Source organism: Gopherus flavomarginatus, chromosome 3 (genome assembly GCF_025201925.1).
Source record: "Gopherus flavomarginatus isolate rGopFla2 chromosome 3, rGopFla2.mat.asm, whole genome shotgun sequence".
Lineage (NCBI taxonomy): Eukaryota > Metazoa > Chordata > Testudines > Testudinidae > Gopherus > Gopherus flavomarginatus.
The window spans coordinates 274,869,692-274,892,003 of record NC_066619.1 but is presented as its reverse complement, the minus strand read 5'-3'; the positions used below and the strand labels follow the sequence as shown (position 1 = coordinate 274,892,003).

At 44.4% G+C, this 22,312-nt stretch overlaps 1 protein-coding gene across 2 annotated transcripts in view; it reads right to left on the bottom strand.

Annotated features, from left to right (window-relative positions):
• LOC127046418 (succinate--CoA ligase [ADP/GDP-forming] subunit alpha, mitochondrial) overlaps window positions 1–14,885 on the bottom strand; it is a 28,322-nt gene extending 13,437 nt beyond the window's left edge. The window contains exons 1-2 of one of the 2 annotated variants that reach the window (XM_050943422.1): window positions 14,769–14,885; window positions 1,573–1,676 (exon numbers count right to left, since the gene is read on the bottom strand). In XM_050943422.1, the coding sequence (XP_050799379.1) occupies window positions 1,573–1,676; window positions 14,769–14,817 (153 nt within the window). In that variant the 5' untranslated portion in view covers window positions 14,818–14,885. The remainder of the gene's footprint in view (window positions 1–1,572; window positions 1,677–14,768) is intronic. The other variant, XM_050943423.1, reaches the window with a different exon arrangement.
• Between the last annotated feature and the right edge of the window lie 7,427 nt (window positions 14,886–22,312).

Genomic DNA, 22,312 nt, shown 5'->3' with positions numbered 1-22,312 from the left:
GGGACACCACATACTGGGCTCCTGCCCCAACCCATGGTTCCATCCCCTCCCACTTTCTTTCTTCACTATCCCCTGCCCCATCCCCCTTCCCTAACTCTCACATTCCCCTCCTCTTGCCCCATCCCCCCCCATTGGGACTCACTGTTGTACAGAAAACAACGTGGTTCCCAACACATAGAAGAGAAACTTGACTGGCACTAGTAACCAGGAGGCAGCATCCAAATGGCACCCTCCTTGAACTGGGCAACTCTCCACTCGCAGAAATGGGGTGGCAGTGGCACATGACCCCGTGTGCCCCTACACACCTTGCATGCTTGGGTGGGCAATGCCCCCCACAAAATTACACCCATGGGCATCCCTGTCCTGTCCTCCCCCCTACCCACCCACCTCACCATAGCTTACCTTTGCTTCCCCTCAGAAAATGACAGGGAAGCAAAGAAATCTGCGGGGGGACATGAATTCTGCATGTGTGCAGTGGCGCAGAATTCCCACAGTAGTAATATAATGGGACATGTGGACATAATGAATAGCTATTTTATAGTGCATATTAAAGTTTTAAATGACCTTCAGAATACAGCATGCCTTTTTTCTTTTAGATCAGAGCAGATAGGTTCCAAATCACAAGATAATACTCAGTTAGTTCTCCTCTGCCAATACATTTTCAGACAGCATAGCAGAGGCCCACATTTTAATATTCCAAATCAGCTTTAACAGATCACAAACATGATAATCAAGTGCCCAAAAACAATATTGGCAGCTGCTGCTAATTCATATCAATGCACTTCTGCTATCTAATGCAGTCTTTTCATCATTCAAATGTGTAACAATGAGAGAATGTGAAAGAAGGATTAAGTGAATTAATATTACAAAATTACACAGATTCCCTGTGGAAAATAAACTCTTAATTTAAAAACAAAAGACATTGTCTCAATGATAACATTTGAATGAACAAACACTAACCAGAGAAGCTAAAGAGCGCAGTTGCTCAATTTGAGCACGAACTGGATTGGAAAAGATGGGATTCCAGGTTGCTGTCAGAAATTGAATACACAAAGAATAAAGTGACTACACAAGGCAACCTCTTATTCAGAGACACAAAGCTTCAATTAACACATCATGGAGGATTGGTTCTAAACAAAATAAGGATGAAAGTCAGCGGTGTCAAACAGTAATAGAATTATATACAGGATATGGTTTTGCAGCGTAACAACACATACTGCTTGAAGCAAACTGCTTCATCCATGAAGAACATTTCCCTTTATCCAGAAGATAATTCAGCAGAAAAAATTCAAAAGCAGAAAACAGGAAAGCAGATTCTACAAAGAATATTTTCCTCACAGAACTTTTTGAAGAAATACCTTATATTGGATGTGGTGACAAGGCTAAATAATGCCAACAGTGATATAATAAGATAACCCAGCTTATAAAAAGTCTGCATTTGCTAAAAGGACATATATATGCTCAACAAATGAAACAAAAAATATGGAACACCTGTTAAATCTCTTGGCTACTCAATTTTTTCCATTTAAAGAAGGTTATACTAAGCATTTGATCTATACCAAAGATACGCACCTGTTTGCCAGTAAAACCCTGGCAGATAAGCTTTGTATTATTATTGATATTAAGATTTTTCCGGGTGGCTGAATAGGAACAGTGACGTACTCCATTCTGCTGCACTAAAAATAATAAAATAAAAAGGTTAATAATCACTTGTGTTTCTAGAATCCTACTTTACCCTACTATATGGCCTTACAAATGTTACTGAACTAAGTCTTTCAACATCCCACGAATCAGACATGACTCCATTCTACAGTTACGTAAGGGAAGGACAACATTTTGAGACTCAGATTTTAAGAAAACTTTAATTTTGGGTGCCCTACCTTAGATACCTCAGGCCCGATTCCCAGGGGTGCTGAGCACCTGTAGCTCCCATTGACTTTGTCTGGAGCGTGGGTAGGGTTGCCAACTCTCCCAGCCAGTCAGGGAGTCTCCCAGAATCAATCTCCCAATGGCTACAGAAACCAGTCCAGGAGATTTTAACAGACTGCTAAAAGTCCAGTTGGTGGCGCAGCAGGGCTCTGGAAAGCATACCTGCACTGGCTCTGTGCAGCTCCCAGAAGCAACTAGTATGTCCCTCTAGCTCCTGAGTCTCTGCGTGCTGCCCCCCCCCACACCAAGCGTTGACTCTGCAGGGTACATTGGCCAGGGATCACAACCAATGGGAGCTGTAGGGGTGGTGCCTGCACATGGGGCAGCATGCAGAGCTACTTGACCACCCCTGAACCTTGGAGCTGGATATGCTGGTCGCTGCTGGGAACCACCCAAGGTAAGCACCGTGCAGACGGAGCCTGTACCCCATTCCCCTCCCCCAGCCCTGAGCCCCCTCCTGTACCTGAACTCCCTCCCAGAGCCTGCACCTTGCACCCCAACCCCTTGTCGCAGGCTCCGCCTGGAGCCGTCTCCCACACTCTGAACCCCTTGGCCCCACCCTCCAGCCCAGAGCCTACACCCCTTCCTGCACCCCTTGCCCCAGTCCGGTGAAAGTGAGTGAGGGTGGGGGGAGAGTAAGCAATGGAGGGAGGGGGGCTGGAGTGAGTGGGGTTTTGGAGAAGGGGTGGGCAGATATAAGGCCTCAGGGGAGGGAAGGGGCAGGCCAGGGTGTTTGGGTTTGTACAATTAGCAAACCTCAGTATGGGTGCTCAGCATGTCAAGCCCTAACTAACTGTTTCAAAAACCATCGAACAATAGAGGCCACTTTTAAAAACATGGCCTAAGACTCAACCATGGCCACAGAGTGAGGCACTGTCAGAACTGGGAATCGCCAAGGTACCACACAGCCTCCAATATATACGCATATTACACCTTAGCCAATCTGAAACATCTAGCACGTTGAGTGATCCTCAGCAGGATCACTCCAGGGTGAAGATTCGGTGAGAGCAGCTTTTTCCAATAATTTCCTAGCTGCTAGGGCTCAGAAACCACAAACTTAAAACCACGCTTGGACTTGTGGGGAAAAGGAAGGCCCTCCATCAACACCACCATCACCACTTTCCATCTAATTCAGCAAGAGGGTGCTTGCATGTGCCTCTTCTCATTGCTTCCAACACCCTGGAGATATACAGCTAAAGAAAACCAATGAGTACAGAACATGCATACTAAAAAGAAAGGGAACTAACTGCCTTCCTATTGAACAGTTAAGACATTCTGTTGTTTCATCATCAGATCGCTGGCAAGGCACACTTACATTTCACACATGTAAATTAATAATAAGAGATGGCTAGGGAAAAGAGGGACAGATTCTTAACAAAACCTTTTGCAAAAAGGTCAGCTCTAGCAGAGAATTTCAACCCTATAATGGGCCTTGGATAGTTTAGAAATCCTCCCTAACCAGGATGTATTTTATGGTACTTATTCTAAGCAGGAAATTGTACATTCCTAGCACACAACACAGGCAATATTAGTATACGTTACAAGAGATGTGGTGCTGTTCAGGTACCTAAAGTCTTAAGAGGAAAAAACGTTAAGAGACGAACTTTAAGAAAAAGGGGGGAAGGGGACGCTACAATAAAGAGATCCAGACTGTCTTTGGTTTGAACAGGCATATGCTCAAGTGTGCCCGTAGGGGAGCTACATCATTTAAAAAACAAGACCACAGTACATAGAGTTCACTGGCTGGAGGAAAAAACAAACAAACAAACAAAAAAACCCTCTCCAAGTATTTTACAAATAGATTATATGGAGATATACCTATCTTACAGAACTGGAAGGGACCTTGAAGGGTCATTGAGTTCAGTCCCCTGCTTTCACAGCAGGACCAACTACTGTCCCTGAAAGATTTTTGCCCCAGATCCCTAAATGGCCCCCTCAAGGATTGAACTTACAACCCTGGGTTTAGAAAGCCAATGCTCAAATCACCGAGCTATCCCCCCCCCCCCCCAAACTCTAACGACCAAATACATGTCAGTAACATGTCGTGGTAAGTAGACAAGTACATCTTAAAATAAAGGCACCAGATAGAAATTGCAATTATGGAAGGCTTATTAATCCAGGTTTCTTTTACATAATATTTAAAACCTAAGCAGTTACAAGGCTTCCCCCCCCCCCCCCAGAGAGGCTAAAGGGACAGTAATCCTTCAGAGATTTCTCTTCGCAAAGAACTTTTTAAAGACATAGCATGTGTGTACTCCCATTCAACCTAAATGAGAAGGGAGGCTAAACCGACATCAAAAGACGTTTATACACTACTAAGTCAAGTCTGATCTCTCCTGCGGGCGCAGCAGTCTTTTCCCTACTTTTCAGTCATGCCAAATAATGTGAAGTATTATAATATCACATGCCTATGTCTGATTCCAACCTATTAGATAACCAGTCTTGTTTTCTTGAAGAAACATTGTGGAAAAGAATGTTACACAAGACTCTAAATAGCACCAAACATTTCTAACAGTACATAAAATTAGAGTTTAAAGGGAAAATGGATATGGTGGCTAACAGTATGTAACAGAACTGTTAGATATGCATGTCATCAGTCTGTTAAGAAGTCAGAAAAGCCTTTGCAATGTTCAATCTAATCACTTGCTTTTGTCTGCTTGATCAATATTGGAAGCAATACGCAAATTATTATTTGAAATAAATAATAATACATAAATTTAAGTTTTAAGAGAAACAATTATGCCAATAAATCAAGTAAATTCATGTCTGAAGTTCTAACAAACACATTGAATGTGATTTTAGGGTAATCTTTAGACCAAAGTTTCGGTCAGGAAAAAATGTGTTATTTTAAACTAGTGCAGCTAAGTGTGGATACACTAAAATGGACACTGGTTTAAAAAACAAACACAAAACATAAAACACAGCATGTTGAACCAGTGTAACTCTGGTTAGACCAGGTCTATGTATGTTGGGACATGTGTGTGCCCAAACATTGACAGCATGCCCAGAGCCAAAAACGACTTTTGAAATGTGACTTCCCATATATTTGTATCTAAAGAATCACTCCTACACACTGGCTAGTGTTTTAAAAGTACACTCATAAAAACACATCCTTTTAAAAGGCTTACTATGATGACTCTTCTAGGGTGAACAGGCATAACTGAATCATCCATGGTTAAGGTTCCATGTCAATTAACATTTCAATATTGAAAAGGACTCTAAGCTAGACAGTAGAAAGATGTTTTTAGTGTACCTATTTATAAAATACAGCACAAAGTCCATTTTAAGTGTTCTCAGTGGGTTTTTTTGTACATTATTAAAAAACTGATGAACTAAATTTCTATTATACTGTAGCATCATGCCACCAGTTCTACTGTTAAGGTTCAACTGGCTATTCCATATCTATTTTTGGGTGCTTATCAAAAAATTTTGGAGGCTGAGATGTGTCAGTTTCAGTCCTATGGAGAATAAATAATAACAATAATTAAAAGAAAGAACACACGCACTTGCTGAGCCATTCACAAGCTGGCCAAGTGTGAAAAGAGATGCATCTTCCAATGTTTAAAATATTTTTTTATGCACTCTGATAACTCAAAACCGGCTTATCCATAGAAAGCTTGGAGTTTTTGTCCTGAAGCATGTTACATGGTTTTTGTATGGCAGAAGAAATTTGGTTCAGGAAAAAATGTAGTTGGTTGGAAAAAAAAGTGGATACAGGAATGAGCAGATTGCACTAGACAGCATACAGCTGAGGATAAGTTTTTGGTGGCCTCAGCATGCAGTCACCAACCCTTGCTGGTGTGCATTCTGACACTTCTCCCTAAAATACTTAATTAACTTTAGGAAAATAAATATGCACCTATACACATCCAAATCTTTAATTTATTTATGTAGGGGTTTTTTGGGTGGTGGGGTGGAGTGGGGGAGAGTGAGATGATTCAATAATAAAAACAGTGCACAGTTGTCTCTATTCTTTACTGAGACTAAACAGAATATCACTTTTCACAGAAGACTTGACAGCTGGCCACAAGGCCTTGAAAAATTATTTTTATGTTTGTTAATATCACTTTTCACAACCTCCAACCTCGCTAGCAAGTCTGCTGTGAAGTCTGCACTAGTAGGTTTGCTGTAACAAGTGATATTAACAAAACATACAAATATCACCTTTCACAGCAGGCTTACTAGGTCTGTGCAAACTCCAGCACATCAAGCACTGGGAGAAAGGGGGGCCTGGGGTCCCAGAGTTGAAGCCCAAAGTCCCACCATCCCCAGGAAGGTGGGCTGGGAACTCACTGACCCTCTGGAGTCCAAGATTCCCCCAGCATGCCTACATGTCTCCAGATGCGGTGCAGAGCACCAACCCCTGCTGGTGGCATTACCAAACAGCAAGGCAGGTGTATACAGTAGCAATGGGGAGGGGAGTAGCTGCTGCTTTGCCCTCCACCACTCAGGAGGCTGTCCTGGCCGCAAGAAAAGCTACTGGTGATTGCATGCAGCGCGTGGCCACATTTGAGAAACACTGGTCTAGTGTTAGCCAAAGACTCAAAAAATAATAGCAATTTTTTTTTTGAAGTGCATCAGAAGCAGGAAGCCTGCTAAACACCCAGTGGGGCCGCTGGACAATCGAGGTGCTAAAGGAGCACTCAAGGATGATAAGGCCATTGCGAGAAACTAAATGAATTCTTTGCATCAGTCTTCATGGCTGAGGATGTAAGGGAGACTCCCAAACCTGAGCCATTCGTTTTAGATGACAGATCTGAGGAACTGCCCTAGACTGCGGTATCATTAGATGAGGTTTTGGAACAAATTGATAAATTAAACAGCAATAAGTCACCAGGACCAGATAGATGGTATTCACCAGAGAGTTTTGAAGGAACTCAAATGTGAAATTGCAGAATTACTAACTGTAGTTTGTAACCTATCATTTAAATCAGATTCTGTACCCGATGCCTGGAGAATAGCTAATGTGATGCCAATTTTTTAAAAAGGGCTCCAGAGGTGATCCTGGCAATTACAGGCCTGTATGCCCGGTACTGAAGTCAGGCTCACTCGTTGAAATTATAATGAAGAACAATATTGTCAGGCATATAGATGAACATAATTTGTTGAGGAAGAGTCAACATGGTTTTAGTAAAGAGAAATCATGCCTCACTAATTTAACAGAATTCTTTAAGGGGTCCACAAGCATGTGGTCCAAGGGGATCCAGTGTTCTTAGATTTCCAGAAAGCCTTTGACAAGGTCCCTCACCAAAGCTCTTACGCACATTAAGCTACCACAGGAGAAGAGGGATGGTGCTGTCATGGATTGGTAACTGGTTAAAAGTTAGGAAACAAAGGGTAGATATAAATGGTCAGTTTCAGAAGAGAGAGAAGTAAATAGTTGTGTCCCCCAGGGGTCTGTTCTGACCAGTCCTATTCAACATATTCATAAATGATCTGGAAAAAAGGTTAAACAGTGAGGTGGCAACATTTGCAGATGATACAAAATTACTAAAGATAGTTAAGACCCAGGCAGACTGCGAAGAGCTACAAAAGGATCTCTTAAAACTGGGTGACTGGGCAACAAAATGGTAGATGAGATTTAATGTTGATAAATGCAAAGTTATGCACATTAGAAAGCATAATCCCAACTATAGATATAAAATGATGAGGTCTAAATTAGCTGTTACCACTCAAGAAAGAGATCTTGGAATCATTGTGGGTAGTTCTCTGAAACCAACCAGTCAATGTGCAGTGACGGTCAAAAAAGTGAACAGAATACTGGGAATAATTAAGAAAGGGACAGACAATAGGACAGAAAATATCATGTTGCCTCTATATAAATCCCTGGTACGCCCACATCTTGAATACTGTGTGCAGATGTGGTCGCCTCATCTCAAAAAAGATATTAGAATTGGTTCAGAAAAGGGCAAGACAAATGATTAGGGGGTATGGAACATCTTCTGTATGAGGAAAGATTAATAAGACTGGGACTTTTCAGCTTGGAAAAGAGACTGCTGTGGGAAGATATGATTGAGGTCTATAAAATCATCTACTTTTCTACACCAGTGATAAGGAAATGTTGTTTACTACTTCTCATAACAAGGACTAGGGAGTCACCAAATGAAATTAACAGGCAGCAGGTTTAAAACAAATAAAAGGAAGTATTTCTTCACATAATGCACAGTTACCCTGTGGAACTCTTTGCCAGAGGATGTTGTGAACACCAAGACCATAACAGGGTTCAAAAACAAACTAGATACATCCATGGAGAATAGGTCCATCAATGGCTATTAGCCAGGATGGGAAGGAATGGTATCCCTGGCCTCCGTTTGCCAGAAGCTGGGAATGAGCAACAGGGGACGGATCACTTGATGATTACCTGTCTGTTCATTCCCTCTGGGGCACCTGGCACTGGCCACTGTTGGAAGACAGCTGCTGGGCTAGATAGACCTTTGTTCTGACACAGTAGGGCCATACTAATGTTCTTAGGTCTACTTATCCTAACCATGTCCAAAAAGTGACTGTAAAAATGGCGTAAGGTGGCCCCATGTTTATTGTTTAAGACCTTATCTACACTGGCAAAGAGTAGCAAGAATCCTAATCGTAAGTGATTACTTGTTTGTATTACAGTAGTGCTACATGCTCCTGTAACACTTGCCTGGGGTACCCAGCATTGTGAGGCACCCATCACCACAATCTGCCCTTAGCGTTAGGAAGTCTTGTATGTGCCTGCTGTGGATCAGCTCCCTGAAACCACCAGCCTCTGGCAACATGGTAGAGCTGCTGAGCCGTCCAGGCCTGACTCACTCTGTGTAGATTAACGATAGGCACACATCAACCACCAAGTCCTCTGAGTGTCCCTCTGGAGCACTAAACCCAGTTCCTTTCAAGGAGAGTTTCTGCAATTTTTTAAGATGTATATAGTTATAGCGTACCCTCCTGTGTAGCAAAAAGATGTATCAGATCTAATGTAGAGAGGCTCTATGTAGCTGCAAATCAACATGCTTTAATGATTATATCAACCAATGATAATGCATCTTTCCTTAAAAAAGAGCTGAGGTACAAATGGAAAAGTAGATTAAAATTGAGACTTCAAAATTGAGGCTTTCCGCTTTGTGATTTAAAATCAATCTACTCTAAGATAAGAGGAAACATGAAGACGACAACTTTGGAAAAGATACACCATGACCTCTTATGTGAAGAAAGAAAATGTGGAGTCACAATATGAAGGGAAAGAAAGTATAACAAAAAGATTTTTTTAAATAGTTCATTAAATAGCAAGTTGTTGCAAGCACATGTGGTACCCCAGTTTTCCTCTTCACCTTTGCCTTGTTTTGTCAATCAGGATCAGCAGCTCTTGTTCGTCTCCAAGCATTCTTGTCAAGTGCACCTTCCAGACTGACATCAACCTTCCTCATGTCACAGAATCATAGAAATGTAGAGCTGGAAAGGACCTCAAGAGGTCATGTAGTCCAACCACCCTGGCTGAGGCAAGACCACATTGAAGCAGACCAGCCCCTGACAGATATTTGTCCAACCTGTTCTGTCCAGTGCTTAACTATCCTTATAGTTTGAAGCTTTTCACTAATATCTAACCTAAATCTCCCTCGCTCCAGACTAAGCCCATCACTTCGTGTCCTACCTTCACTGCACACAGAAAACAATTGATCACAGTCCTCCCCATAACAGCTCTCAACAGTCATCACATGTTATTAGCTATCCCTCAGTTTTGTCAAGATTTAACACTATTAGTTTCTTCTTAAGGTAAGGTCAGGTTTCCCTAGGTCAGGTTTTCTAAACCATTTCTCTCTTTTCTTCCTGCTCACCTCTGGACTCTTTCCAAATTATCCACATCTTTCCTAGGTACGGTGTCCAGATTCGGACACAGAATTCCAGCTGAGGCATCATCAGTTTTGAGTAGAGCAGAAGAATTACCACCCACATCTTACATACAAACACTTCTGTGCATACACCCCAGAATATTTGCCTTTTTCGCAACTCTATCACATTGTTGACTCATACTCAATTTGTGATCCACTATAATCAAGATCTTTTTCAGCAGTACTATCGTCTAGCCAGTTATTCCCCATTCTGTACTTGAGCATTTGATTTTGCCTTCCTAAATGAAGCACTCTGCACTTCACTGAATTTCATCTTGTTGATTTCAGACTAATTCTCTCATTTGCTAACATAGTACATCTCTACCCCGATATAAGGCGATCCGATATCACATGAATTTGGATATAACGCGGTAAAGCAGTGCTCGGAAGGGGTTGGGAGCGCTGTGCACTCGACTCCAGTGGATCAAAGCAAGTTCAATATAATGCGGTTTCACCTCCACGGCAGTCACGCAAAGTGGTTGCACATCGCTTCCAGAGGACAACCTACCATTGTAGTGATAAACTACCTGAAGACAAAAATCCAAAGGGCATGTGTGATTGGCACAGCTTCTACAAATCAGCTGATCAACTGATGTTCTTGGTTTGAAACCCGAGTCTCTTCTCCTAGGAGGACTGCCTAACACAGTTAGCAACGCCCTCTGCCCAGACAGTACTCAACTTTCATTCCTTCAAAACGAAGAATGCAACAACAGAGGAGCCTAGCAATACAGCTATTTTTCCACCTTGTTTAGTAGTTGGACTTAGTTCCCAAGCTAGTATTTGCTGGGTACATTTTTCAAGACCTGCCTGTCCAAGAGGAGCATTTACTGGATAACTGTCTTGAGTGTTTGCCTCTCCTCACACCTTTATCAGAAGGCTGTCTCAATTAAGCAATAAATGGTCAATCCTTTGAGGAGCTGCTTCCTACAGCTTTCACTCTATTTTTGGAACATAATCTTCAACTGAAATTAGAAGTAAAGATAACTCAAGTTTTAACTAAAAATATCCTACAAACATGGAAATTCACAGCGATAAACTTAACAAGAGTCTAGGAGTTTAGATAAGCCAGTCTTGAATGTTATGAGAGTGCTTATACTCACCACACCTAACGAATAGAGCCCTGCAAATCTGCTTTATATCCATGGATATCCGCAGACAATGTTTGCGGATCATGGATGGATGTGGATCAAAATTTTGTATCCGTGCAGATCTCTACCAATGAATCCAATACTAATGGGCAGCTGCACTAATGACTAGCAAAACCTCAGTCCCTATCAACCTCCCCATCTTCTCCTATATCAAGGATCCAGCATTAGATGGTCATCAGCAACATACAGATGAACCATATGGCTGACTCAATTGCACTGAAATGGACCAACAATGGCAACCAAAAGAGAAGTTGCTCCAAACTTGGATGGGGGTGGGGGGAACAACCACTACCATGGCCACCCTGAGATACTTCAGTGAAGCACCTCAATAGTAGGTGCTTTAGCTATGACAGGCTGAGCTGGTCAGCATGATATCAGATAGCCATCTTACGTAATCATTCCCCTTCATGCCAAGAGAAAAGAAACCCAATAATGGCCATTGTTACAGTTGTCCTATAGATACGAAAGCCTCAATATACTTATCATAATGACACAACTATGTTATTCAAAGTAACTTTGGATCTGAAACAGCAACCTTATATGTTTCTCATATTTTGCTATATATTATATCAATCTCCCATCCACTCACAGCTATTACAGGAATGTATAGCCATTTTTATTTATTTTTTTAAAGATGGTGTTTTTAAAAAAAACTCAATGTTCCCACATGATTTCCGCCCCCACTAGAATCCTGATTCATTTCAATTCAATCATGCAATATCTTCATTTACAATACAGTGTGTGCTTATCTACATACATATGTAAGCAGTCTTTAATGCCTCAACATTCCATATAAGTGGTGCATAACTTCTAACCTTTGAGTTAGTTTGCCATTCATTAGCATTTTACACAAATTATTTCACAACACCAGGATTTAAATACTGATTCTTTACAATTAAGATAAGCAAGGGCATGTCGCAAGATCATCAAGTACAAACAAGAATAAGTCTGTACCCATCTTACAATCAAAATCAGCAACTTATGGTCAAAATCATCACTGTGCAGAACAGATTTATTAACTGTGGTTTTTATACAAAAAAATATGTTCAGCCTCAAAATCCCTGTGGAAAAGGGACTAGGTTATTGTCAAACTGTATGACAGGAGATGTTATAGAGTAAGTGTTATTAAGTGGAGTTGTATGATGGAGTATGTTGTTGGATGACAAGCAAAATAAAATATGGTGTTCGGTGCACAGATGCAGAGGTTTGGACTCCTGGACAAAAAGTTTCACCATCCCATTTGGAACTTCAGGTGTTTGAATTTGTCAACTGGCAGTTTGTTTTTTAAAATATTATTTTTAAAAGTGTTGTTCCTAACAGAGTAGCTGTTAACCAGTACATACTAAATATCTTCCCAAAAATCCCTTAAAAAGTAAAAACGAACAAAACAAACAAACAAAAAGCCTTATGTGAGTGTCTTTCTTCCTGATGCCCTGGACAAGTTTTGTAAAGGGAGCACAAAGGGATGTTTGTTTCAGCAAGAGTGGAAACTGACTTAGGCTCTAATCCTGTAATTTAAAAGCACACAAGCAGAATCCTGCACCTGCATGGAGTTACAAAGAACTCAGGGGGCCTCTCCAGTCTGTCCATATGCTATCAGTTGTAGAATAGAAGCCTGACAACTAAGGGACCAATTCTTCAATGGTCTCTAAAAGAGCAGATCCCTGTGCGGATCTCCAGTTACTTCAATCTTTCCATTCAGTGCTCACTGCAGGATCTGTGTCTAACTTATTACACAGGAATACAGTGAAACTTGCTACACACAGCAGTGCCAACTACAAAGTAAACAAACTATAAAGACAAAATGTTTTCGCAAATCTCTTTCAGTTATAGTCATCTTAGGTGTCACTTGTAACTATTATAACCACAAAAAGTTTTCAGGCAGAATTGTGATTTTTAAGTTTAAATAAACTTTATAATTTTGGGGGTATTCGTAGGGCCCTACCATACCAAATTCGCAGCCATGAAAAACACATCACGGACTGTGAAATCTGGTCTCCCTGACACATCTGGTCTTGTGTGTGCTTTTACCCTATACTATACAGATTTCACAGGGGAGATCAGTGTTTCTCAAACTGGGGGTCCCAACCCAAAGAGGAGTTGTGGGGTGTGGAGGAGGAGGGGTGTTGCAAGGTCATTTTAAGGGGGCAGCCGGAGAGCAGTGGCAGTTAGCCAGGCACCCAGCTCAGAAGGCAGTGCCCCACCAGCAACAGTGCAGAAATAAGGGTGACAATACCATACCATGCCATGCCATCCTTACTTCTGCACTGCTGCTGGCAGTGCCTCTGCCTTCAAAGCTGGGATCCCAGCCAGCAGCAGTCGCCACTCTCCAGATGCCTAACTCTAAAGGTGGCACCATCGTCTGCAGCAGCACAGAAGTAAGGGTAGCAGTACTGCAACGTCCCCTAAAATAACCTTGTGACCCGCTCACAACTCCTTTTTGGATCAGGACCCCTACAATCACAGCATCATGAAATTTCAGATTGAAATAGCTAGAATCATGATATTTATGATTTTTAAAATCTTATGACTGTGAAATTGACCAAAATGGACTGTGCATTTAGACTTTAAAGAAATACCATTTGTTCTTATCCTCTCTAGAAACTCCCCTGTTCATTCAGTGTTGGCCTTATGATATACAGGACTCTCAGCTAACAGAGGAAGGGACTTTAATTTTAAGGACTTTAGTATTTTAAGAAAGAGTAACAGATGACCACCTCTGATTTTGCTGGCTGGCATAGCTCCACCCTGCACCCTCAACAATTGGACCTGCGTGTTCACACTCTGCTCACCATTTACAGTACTGTAAAACAATTATGTCCTAAAAAGGAAGTTTTCTCCATTACATGTTTAGTGAACTTTATAACTCTCACAGATTTCTCTCTTTCTCTCTCTCCAAAAAACACAGGCTGTCAGCAACAGGTGTTAAGTGTGAGAAGGAAAAATATACACAACAATCACACCCAACTTTTTTTGAACAGCTACAAAGTTCTGCTAAAAGACAAGCTCACCTGTACCATCTAAAGTGCCCCCTGAGGGTTGCCACTCACATGAGACTGCCTGCCAAGGCGCTGACATGGGACTTTAAATACCTTTCTGGCCCTGACAAAGAGCTCTCTGTAGCTCAAGAGCTTGCCTCTTTCACCAACAGAAGTTGGTCCAATACAAGATATTACCTCCCCCACCGTGCAGCTCTAATAGGATATTGAAAAGCAAGTTAATGAACTAGAGCACTGGACTGGGACACGGGAGAACTGGGCTCTTCTCCTGGCTCTGCCACCAGCCTATGGAAAGTCACTTCCCAGCTCTGGGTGCAGTTCCCGCCCCCGGCCCCCCATCCCTCAGAGGGAGATAATGATCCTAACTTCACCTGCAACGCGTTGGAGAACGAGGGCTGAAGACCCCCGTGCGAGAGCCAGGAATGGCTCCGAACCGGGACGTCCCGTTTGCAGCCATCGCCTCCGCCCGCCAAGGCGGGACTAATCGCTTCCCCGATACCCCAGACGGCAGCTACCCCCGGATGATCCCCGGGGCCGGGGAGACCGGGAGGGTCCCTACAAACAGCAGGAGCAGCTGGCAGCCCCCCCAGATGCAGAAAGGGGCGGGCGGGAGCTAGCCCAGCCCGGAGACACCAACCCACGCCCCGGGGGGGGGGGCGGGGAGCCCCCCCGGCCCAGCATCCGGCTCAGGATCCGGCCCAGCTGGGGGAGGGGAGCCGCGAGGCCTCCCCCCAGCCCCGGCTCCCAGCCAGACCTAGCGCCCGCGAGGCGCTGAGGGCCCCTGTCAGCGCCGGGCCCGGGGCTGCCCCAGGCCCCGGCCCGGTACTCACGGAGCAGGAGGCGGCCCAGGAGGCGGGAAGCGCCGCTGCAGTGGGACATCGTCTCCTTCGCCAATGACACGGGGCCCGGGCGGGCGGCTCCGCGTGCGCGCGCAGGCGGCCAGCGAGAACGCCGGAGGCCAAAGCCCGCCTACAGCCGCCTTTGCCGGGACAGCCGCGCCCTGCCACGGGGATATGGGGCCCGGCGCTGGCCAGGGCACCAATCCCACATCCGGCCCTGCGTGGCGGCTCCGCGGCCGGCCGGGAGGGGTCCTCGCGAGCTGAGGCAGGACCCCGCCGCGCGGGGGGTTGTGGGGATTGTAGTTCAGTGGTAGAGGGAGGGGAGGAGGGAAGAGCAGGCTGAGAGCTTAGGGGGAGGGGAAGGGCCAAAGGAGAAGCGGGCAGAGGGGGATTTTCATCTCAGACTTGGAGCAAATCAGGTGTAAGGCTCCTTTCTGAATCAGTTCAGCCCATTCCCTCAAGGCAAAGCGTGGAGCGTTGGTGTGAACAGGGCTATGGGCTTCCAGTGTTTGCTACTGTCCCTGCTTTAAGGCAGCAGAAAAACAGAGTTGCTAACATGTCAAGGTTTTTTTCCCCACTTTGAATTTTGGGGTACAAAAAGTAGGGACCTGCCTGAACACTTTTAAACTTAAATACTAGCTTAATTCTGGTACGCTGCCACCAGCCAGAAGTCTGTGTCTGGCACACTTCTGTTCCCTCAAAACCTTCCCTGGGAAGCCCAAGACCCAAACCCCTTGAGTCTTAAAACAAGGAGAAATTAACCATCACCCACCTTTCCCCCCAGACTCTCCCCTCCCTGGGTTACCTTGAGAGGCTTACACAGAGCCAAACTCCTTGGATCTTAAAACAAAGAGGAATTAACCATACACCCTCCTTTTCCCCCCCACCAATCTCTGGTGAGTTTAGACTCAATCCCTTTGATTCTAAAACAAGGAAAAATCAATCAGGTTCTTAAAAAGAAAGCTTTTAATTAAAGAAAGAAAAGGTAAAAGTTATCTCTGTAAAATCAGGATGAAAAATGCTTTACAGGGTACTCAGATTTATATAGACTAGAGGGACACACACCCCCCGCATAAGCCTGAGATACAAAGTTACAGCAAACAGAGGTAAAAAAATCCTTCCAGCAAAAAGACACATTTACCAGTTGAGAAAACAAACATAAGACTAATCCGCCTTGCCTGGCTATTACTTACTATTTTGAAACATGAAAGACTGATTCAGAAAGATTGGAGAACCTGGAATGATGTCCCGTTCCTCTCAGTCCCGAGAGCGAACAACGAACCAAACAAAAAGCAGAAACAAAGACTTCCCTCCACCAAGATTTGAAAGTATCTTGTCCTCCTATTGGTCCTCTGGGCAGGTGTCAGCCAGGTTTACTGAGCTTCTTAACCTTTTACAGGTAAAAGAGACATTAACCCTTAACCATCTCTTTATGACCCACCCTCCAAATCTCAGACAGTGTGGAACCACACTGGCGGTGATTTCTTCCTAGAACTTTAGAATAAACTGATTAATAAAACACATGCACCTTTACATATAATACTAATTATGTAAAACTACAAGACTTTTCACATTTCAAGGACAATTTTTAACCAGTTGATTCTGGGAAACTTTCACGGGAGAATGCATCAGCTACTTTGTTAAAAGCTCCTGAAATGTGTTGAATTTCAAAATCAAAATCTTTGGGGAGCTAAACTCCATCAAAGCAGTTTTTTGTTGTTTCCCTTGGCAGTATGAAGCTACTTTAGCGCAGCATGGTCGGTTTCTAGCTGGAAACGCTGTCCCCAAACGTATGGGCGTAGCTTTTCCAGGGCATACACAATGGCATAGCATTCTTTTTCACTGATTGACCAGTGGCTTTCCCTCTCAGACAGTTTCTTGTTGAGAAACACAACAGGATGGAAGTTTTGATCTGGTCTTTCTTGCTTTAAAACTGCTTTCACACCACGCTCAGATGCATCTGTGATTACTACGAATGGTTTGTCAAAGTCTGGGGCCCGTAGCACAGGGTCAGACAAGAGTTTTGCCTTAACCTGAGTAAAGGCCTTCTGACACTCAGTAGTCCACTTAACTGCATTCGGCTGGGTCTTTTTGGTCAGGTCTGTTAGTGGGGCAGCGATTTGGCTGTAGTGTGGTACAAATCGCCTGTAATACCCGGCCAAGCCTAAGAAGGATTGGACCTGTTTCTTTGACTTTGGGACAGGCCACTTTTGGATAGCATCCACCTTGGCCTGTAGGGGGTTTATTGTTCCTTGATCCACCTGGTGTCCAAGGTAAGTCACTCTGTTTTGGCCTTTTTGACACTTTTTAGCCTTAACAGTTAGTTCTGCCTGCCTGATGCACTCAAAGACTTTTTCCAGGTGTTCTAGGTGTTCTGCCCATGAATCTGAAAAAATGGCCACATCATCGAGGTAGGCAACTGCATATTCTCCCAATCCTGCTAGGAGACCCTCTACAAGTCTTTGGAAGGTGGCAGGTGCATTTCGCAGCCCAAAAGGAAGCACATTAAATTCGTACACTCCTGCATGGGTGATGAAGGCGAACCTTTCTTTGGTGGGTTCATCTAGCGAGTACTCCTTGGTTAAGTCTATTGTAGAGATGAACTGGGAACGTCCCAATTTCTCCAGAAGCTCATCCGTGCATGGCATTGGATAGTTGTCGGGATGAGTTACAGCATTTAGCTTATGGTAATCCACGCAAAAGCGTATTTCCCCATCTGGCTTGGGTACTAGAACCACTGGAGATGCCCATGCACTGTTAAAGGGGTGGATTATACCCATCTGTAGCATGTTTTGGATCTCCTGTTTTATAGCAGTTTGGGCATGAGGAGACACTCGGTAGGGTGGGGTTCTAATTGGGTGAGCATTACCTGTGTCAATGGAATGGTATGCCCGTTCAGTCCGTCCTGGGGTGGCTGAGAACAATGGGGCTAAGCTAGTGCACAGCTTCTTGATCTGTCGCCGCTTCAGACATTCCAAGGTTGTGGAGAGGTTCACCTCTTCCATGCTGCTGTCACTTTTTCCTTCATAATAGACACCTTCAGGCCACTCAGCATCATCTTCCCCCTGGGCTATAAACTGACAAACCTTTAACTCTCTGGAACAAAAGGGCTTGAGAGAATTAACATGGTACACTTTAGGCTTTAGGGTGGAGGTGGGAAATACTATGAGATAGTTAACAGCTCCCAGGCGCTCTTGGACCGTGAATGGCCCTCCCCATGACACTTTCATCTTATGGGCCTGTTGCGGCCTTCAAGACCATAACCTGGTCTCCTACTTTGAAGGAACGCTCTCTAGTATGTTTATACCAGGCCTTTTGCTCTTCCTGAGCATCCTTTAGGTTTTCTTTAGCAAGGGCTAAAGAATGTCGGTGCTTTGTAGGTTGCTTACAAAGTCTAGAATGTTAGATCCTGGAGAAGGCATAAACCCCTCCCATTGCTGCTTCACCAACTGTAATGGCCCCTTAACCTCGTGGCCATACACAAGTTCAAATGGTGAAAACCCTAAACTGGGATGTGGTACAGCCTTGTAGGCAAAAAGCAACTGCTGCAACAGTAGGTCTCAGTCATTGGAGTGTTCATTTACGAATTTACATATCATGGTCCCCAAAGTTCCATTAAACCTCTCCGCCAGGCCATTGGTTTGATGGTGGTAAGGGGTGGCAATCAAGTGATTCACCCCATGAGCTTCCCACAGATTTTTCTTGGTCCCTGCCAGGAAATTAGTTCCGTAATCTGTAAGGATGTCGTAGGGCCAAGCTACCCTGGCAAAAATGTCTGTTAAGGCCTGGCACACAGTTTTAGCCCTGGTGTTGCTTAGAGCTACTCCTTCCAGCCATCGGATAGCAAAATCCATGAAGGTCAGTATGTACTGCTTTCCTCTGGGGATTTTTTTTGGGAAAGGACCCAGAATATCCACAGCTACTCGCTAAAATTGGACATCAATTATGGGGAGTGGCTGGAGAGGGGCTTTGACCTTGTCTTGGGGCTTTCCCACTCTTTGACACACCTCACAAGACCAGACATAATTAGTAATGTCCTTGCCCATCCCCTCCCAGTGGAAGGACTTCCCCAACCTGTCTTTTGTTCTGTTCACCCCAGAATGGCCAAAGGGATGATTATGGGCTAAGCTTAAGAGCTTTCCCCGGTACTTAGTTGGAACTACCAACTGTTTTTGAGGATGCCAGTCTTCCTGCTGTCCTCCAGAACGAGTCTCCTTGTATAAAAGTCCTTGTTCCACAACAAACCGGGATCGGTTAGAAGACCTGAGAGGCGGTGGGGTGCTCCATGCCGCCGCCCAAGCTTTCTGAAGGCTGTCATCTGCTTCCTGCTCAGTCTGGAACTGTTCCCTTGAGGCTGGAGACACCAGTTCCTCCTTAGAGTGTGGACTTGGGCTTGGTCCTTCTGGAAGCGATGTAGGTGATGGGGTTGTTTTCATTGATGGTGAACTGCTTTCCGCTGGTCCACTATGTGATATTTCAGGCTCTGGCTGAGTCTCTTGGGTATGGTTGTCTGCTGCTTCTGCCAGTTGAGGCCCGCTGGTGCCCTCTGGCGATGGAGTGGTAGATGGGTTTGCAGGCACTGGCATCAGTGCTGGCAACGGTTCTGGTGTTGGTTGCTCTTCCAGTTCCGGGTCTGGGACTTGAGGTACTGTGGCTATTGCAGTCATAGGCAGGGTCCTCTACCTCTGTCTGGGTCTCTGCTAACCCAGAGGGGGCCTCTGTGGACCGTTCAGGTACAGGGATGGGTCTGGAAGCTTGCCTGGCTTGGCTGTGTGTAACCATTCTCACCCTCTTGGCCACTTTACCTGGTTGGCCAAGTCTTCCCCCAGTAGCATGGGGATATGATAATTGTAGTAGACTGCAAAAGTCCACATTCCTGACCAGCCTTTGTATTGGACAGGCAGTTTAGCTGTAGGCAAGTCTACAGCTTGTGATATGAAGGGGTAAATTGTCACTTGGGCCTTTGAGTTGATGAATTTGGGGTCCACTAAGGATTGGTGGATAGCTGACACTTGTACCTCCATGTCTCTCCACGCGATAACCTTTTTTCCGCGCACTCTCAAGGTTTCCCTTTTCTCCGAGGGTATTTGAGAGGAATCTGGGCCTGGGGATCTTTGGTGTGATGGTGGTGTAATGAACTGTACTCGGTTGGGGTTCTTGGGGCAGTTGGCCTTTATATGTCCCAGTTCATTACATTTAAAGCATCGCCCAGCTGACTGGTCACTGGGCCGAGGTGGGTTGCTGGAGACTGGTTAGGTGGAACAATAGGGTGTCTCGGGCTTTCCTTGGGTTGTAGGTGAGGTCTTGGGTTGCCCTCGGTGATAGGGTTTATTTTCTGTTTGCCCCCTGTGATATTCGCTCCCCTTGCTAGTAGCTTTCTTCTTTTCTGCCACTTCCACCCATTTGGCTCCAATCTCCCCCACCTTGGTTACAGTTTTGGGCTTCCCATCTAGGATGTACCTTTCTATTTCCTCAGGAACACCCTCTAAGAACTGCTCCATTTGCACTAGCAAGGACAGCTCTGCCAGAGAGTTAGCATTTGCTCCTGATATCCAGGCATCCCAATTCTTTCCAATGTGGTAGGCGTGTTGGGTAAATGACATATCTGGTTTCCAACTTAGGGCTCTGAACCACCGACAGGCATGCTCAGGTGTTAGCCGCATTCTGATTCTGGCCTTGGTTTGAAAAATTTTATAATCGTTCATGTTTTCCCTAGGCATTTCAGCCACCACCTCTGCTAAGGGTCCACTAAACTGTGGTCTCAGCTCTATCATGTACTGGTGTGTAGAGATGTTGTACCCAAGGCAGGCCCTTTCAAAATTTTCTAAGAAGGCCTCAGTGTCATCACCTGCCTTGTAGGTGGGGAATTTTCTGGGATGGGAAACAGTACCTGGAGAAGGGTTGTTAGGGTTGGCTGTTCCATCCTGCTTAGCCTTTTCTAATTCTAGGGCCTCCCTCTGGAGCTCCAAAGCCCTCCGGTGGTCAGCCTCTTTGGCTTTCTCTTCTGCATCCAGTCTAGCCAGCTCCTGTTTAGTTGCTTCCTTGGTGCTCATTGTTCTGCTTTCTTGTGCTGGCCACACTACCTCTGCAGCTCACTGACTGGAATGCTTTAGCTCAGGCTGCTTGGTTAACAGAGATTTTCTAACTAGCTATACTCGAGAGGTAGAAAAAAACAAAAAAAAAAACAATTCAACCTGTAAATGCCTTTTGCTGGCTGTCTGCTGGCTCACAGTTTGAAGACTCCTCTTAACAAAGACCCTTGTTAAAAAAACTTAACACTTCTGCCCTCAGGCTGCTTTCCAAGCAGCTAGAAAGGAGAGAAAAAAATCCTACTGGCTTTTTGTTCCTAGATATCCCACCTCTACCACCATGTCAAGGTTTTTTCCCCACTTTGAACTTTAGGGTACAAAAAGTGGGGACCTGCCTGAACACTTTTAAGCTTAATTACTAGCTTAAATCTGGTACACTGCCACCAGCCAGAAGTCTGTGTCTGGCACACTTCTGTTCCCCCCAAACCTTCCCTGGGGAACCCAAGACCCAAACCCATTGGGTCTCTGTCATAAACAGATAGCTAAGGGTTAATGTTCTTTTACCTGGAAAGGAGTAACCTGAAACACCTGACCAGAGGACCAATCAGGAAACAAGACTTTTTCAAATCTGGGTGGAGGGAAGTTTGTGTGTGAGTCCTTTGTTCTTTGTCTTGTGCCTGTACTCTCTCGGCTATGAGAGGATTTTTCTGCCTCCTGCTTTTCTAATCTTCTGTTTCCCAGTTGTAAGTACAAAAGATCAGATAGTGATTTATATGTTTTTTTTATTTTGTATTTACATATGTGTACTTGCTGGAGTGTTTTGATTTGTATTCTTTTTGAATAAGGCTGTTTATTCATATTTCTTTTAAGCAATTGACCCTGTATTTGTCACCTTAATACAGAGAGACCATTTTTATGTATTTTTCTTTCTTTTTACATAAAGTTTTCTTTTTAAGACCTGTTGGAGTTTTTCTTTAGTGGGGACTCCAGGGAATTGAGTCTGCAGCTCACCAGGGAATTGGTCGGAGGAAGAAGTCAGGGGAAAAATCTCTTTGTGTTAGATTTACTAAGCCTGACTTTGCATATCCTCTGGGTGAGGGGGGAAGTACTTGTGTTTCCAGGACTGGAAACAGGGAGGGTGGAGTCCCTCTGTTTAGATTCACGGAGCTTGCTTCTGTGTATCTCTCCAGGAACCCAGGGAGGGAACACCTGGAAGGAGAATCATAGAATCACAGAATATCAGGGTTGGAAGGGACCTCAGGAGGTACCTAGTCCAACCCCCTGCTCAAAGCAGGACCAATCCCCAGATTTTTAACACAGTTCCCCAAATGGCCCCCTCAAGGATTGAGCCCACAAGCCTGGGTTTAGCAGGCCAATGCTCAAACCACTGAGCTATCCCTTTTAGAAAAACATCCAATTCTGATTTTAAAATTGCCAGTGATGGAGAATCCACCATGGCCCTTGGTAAATTGTTCCAATCGTCAATTACTCTCACCATTAAAAATG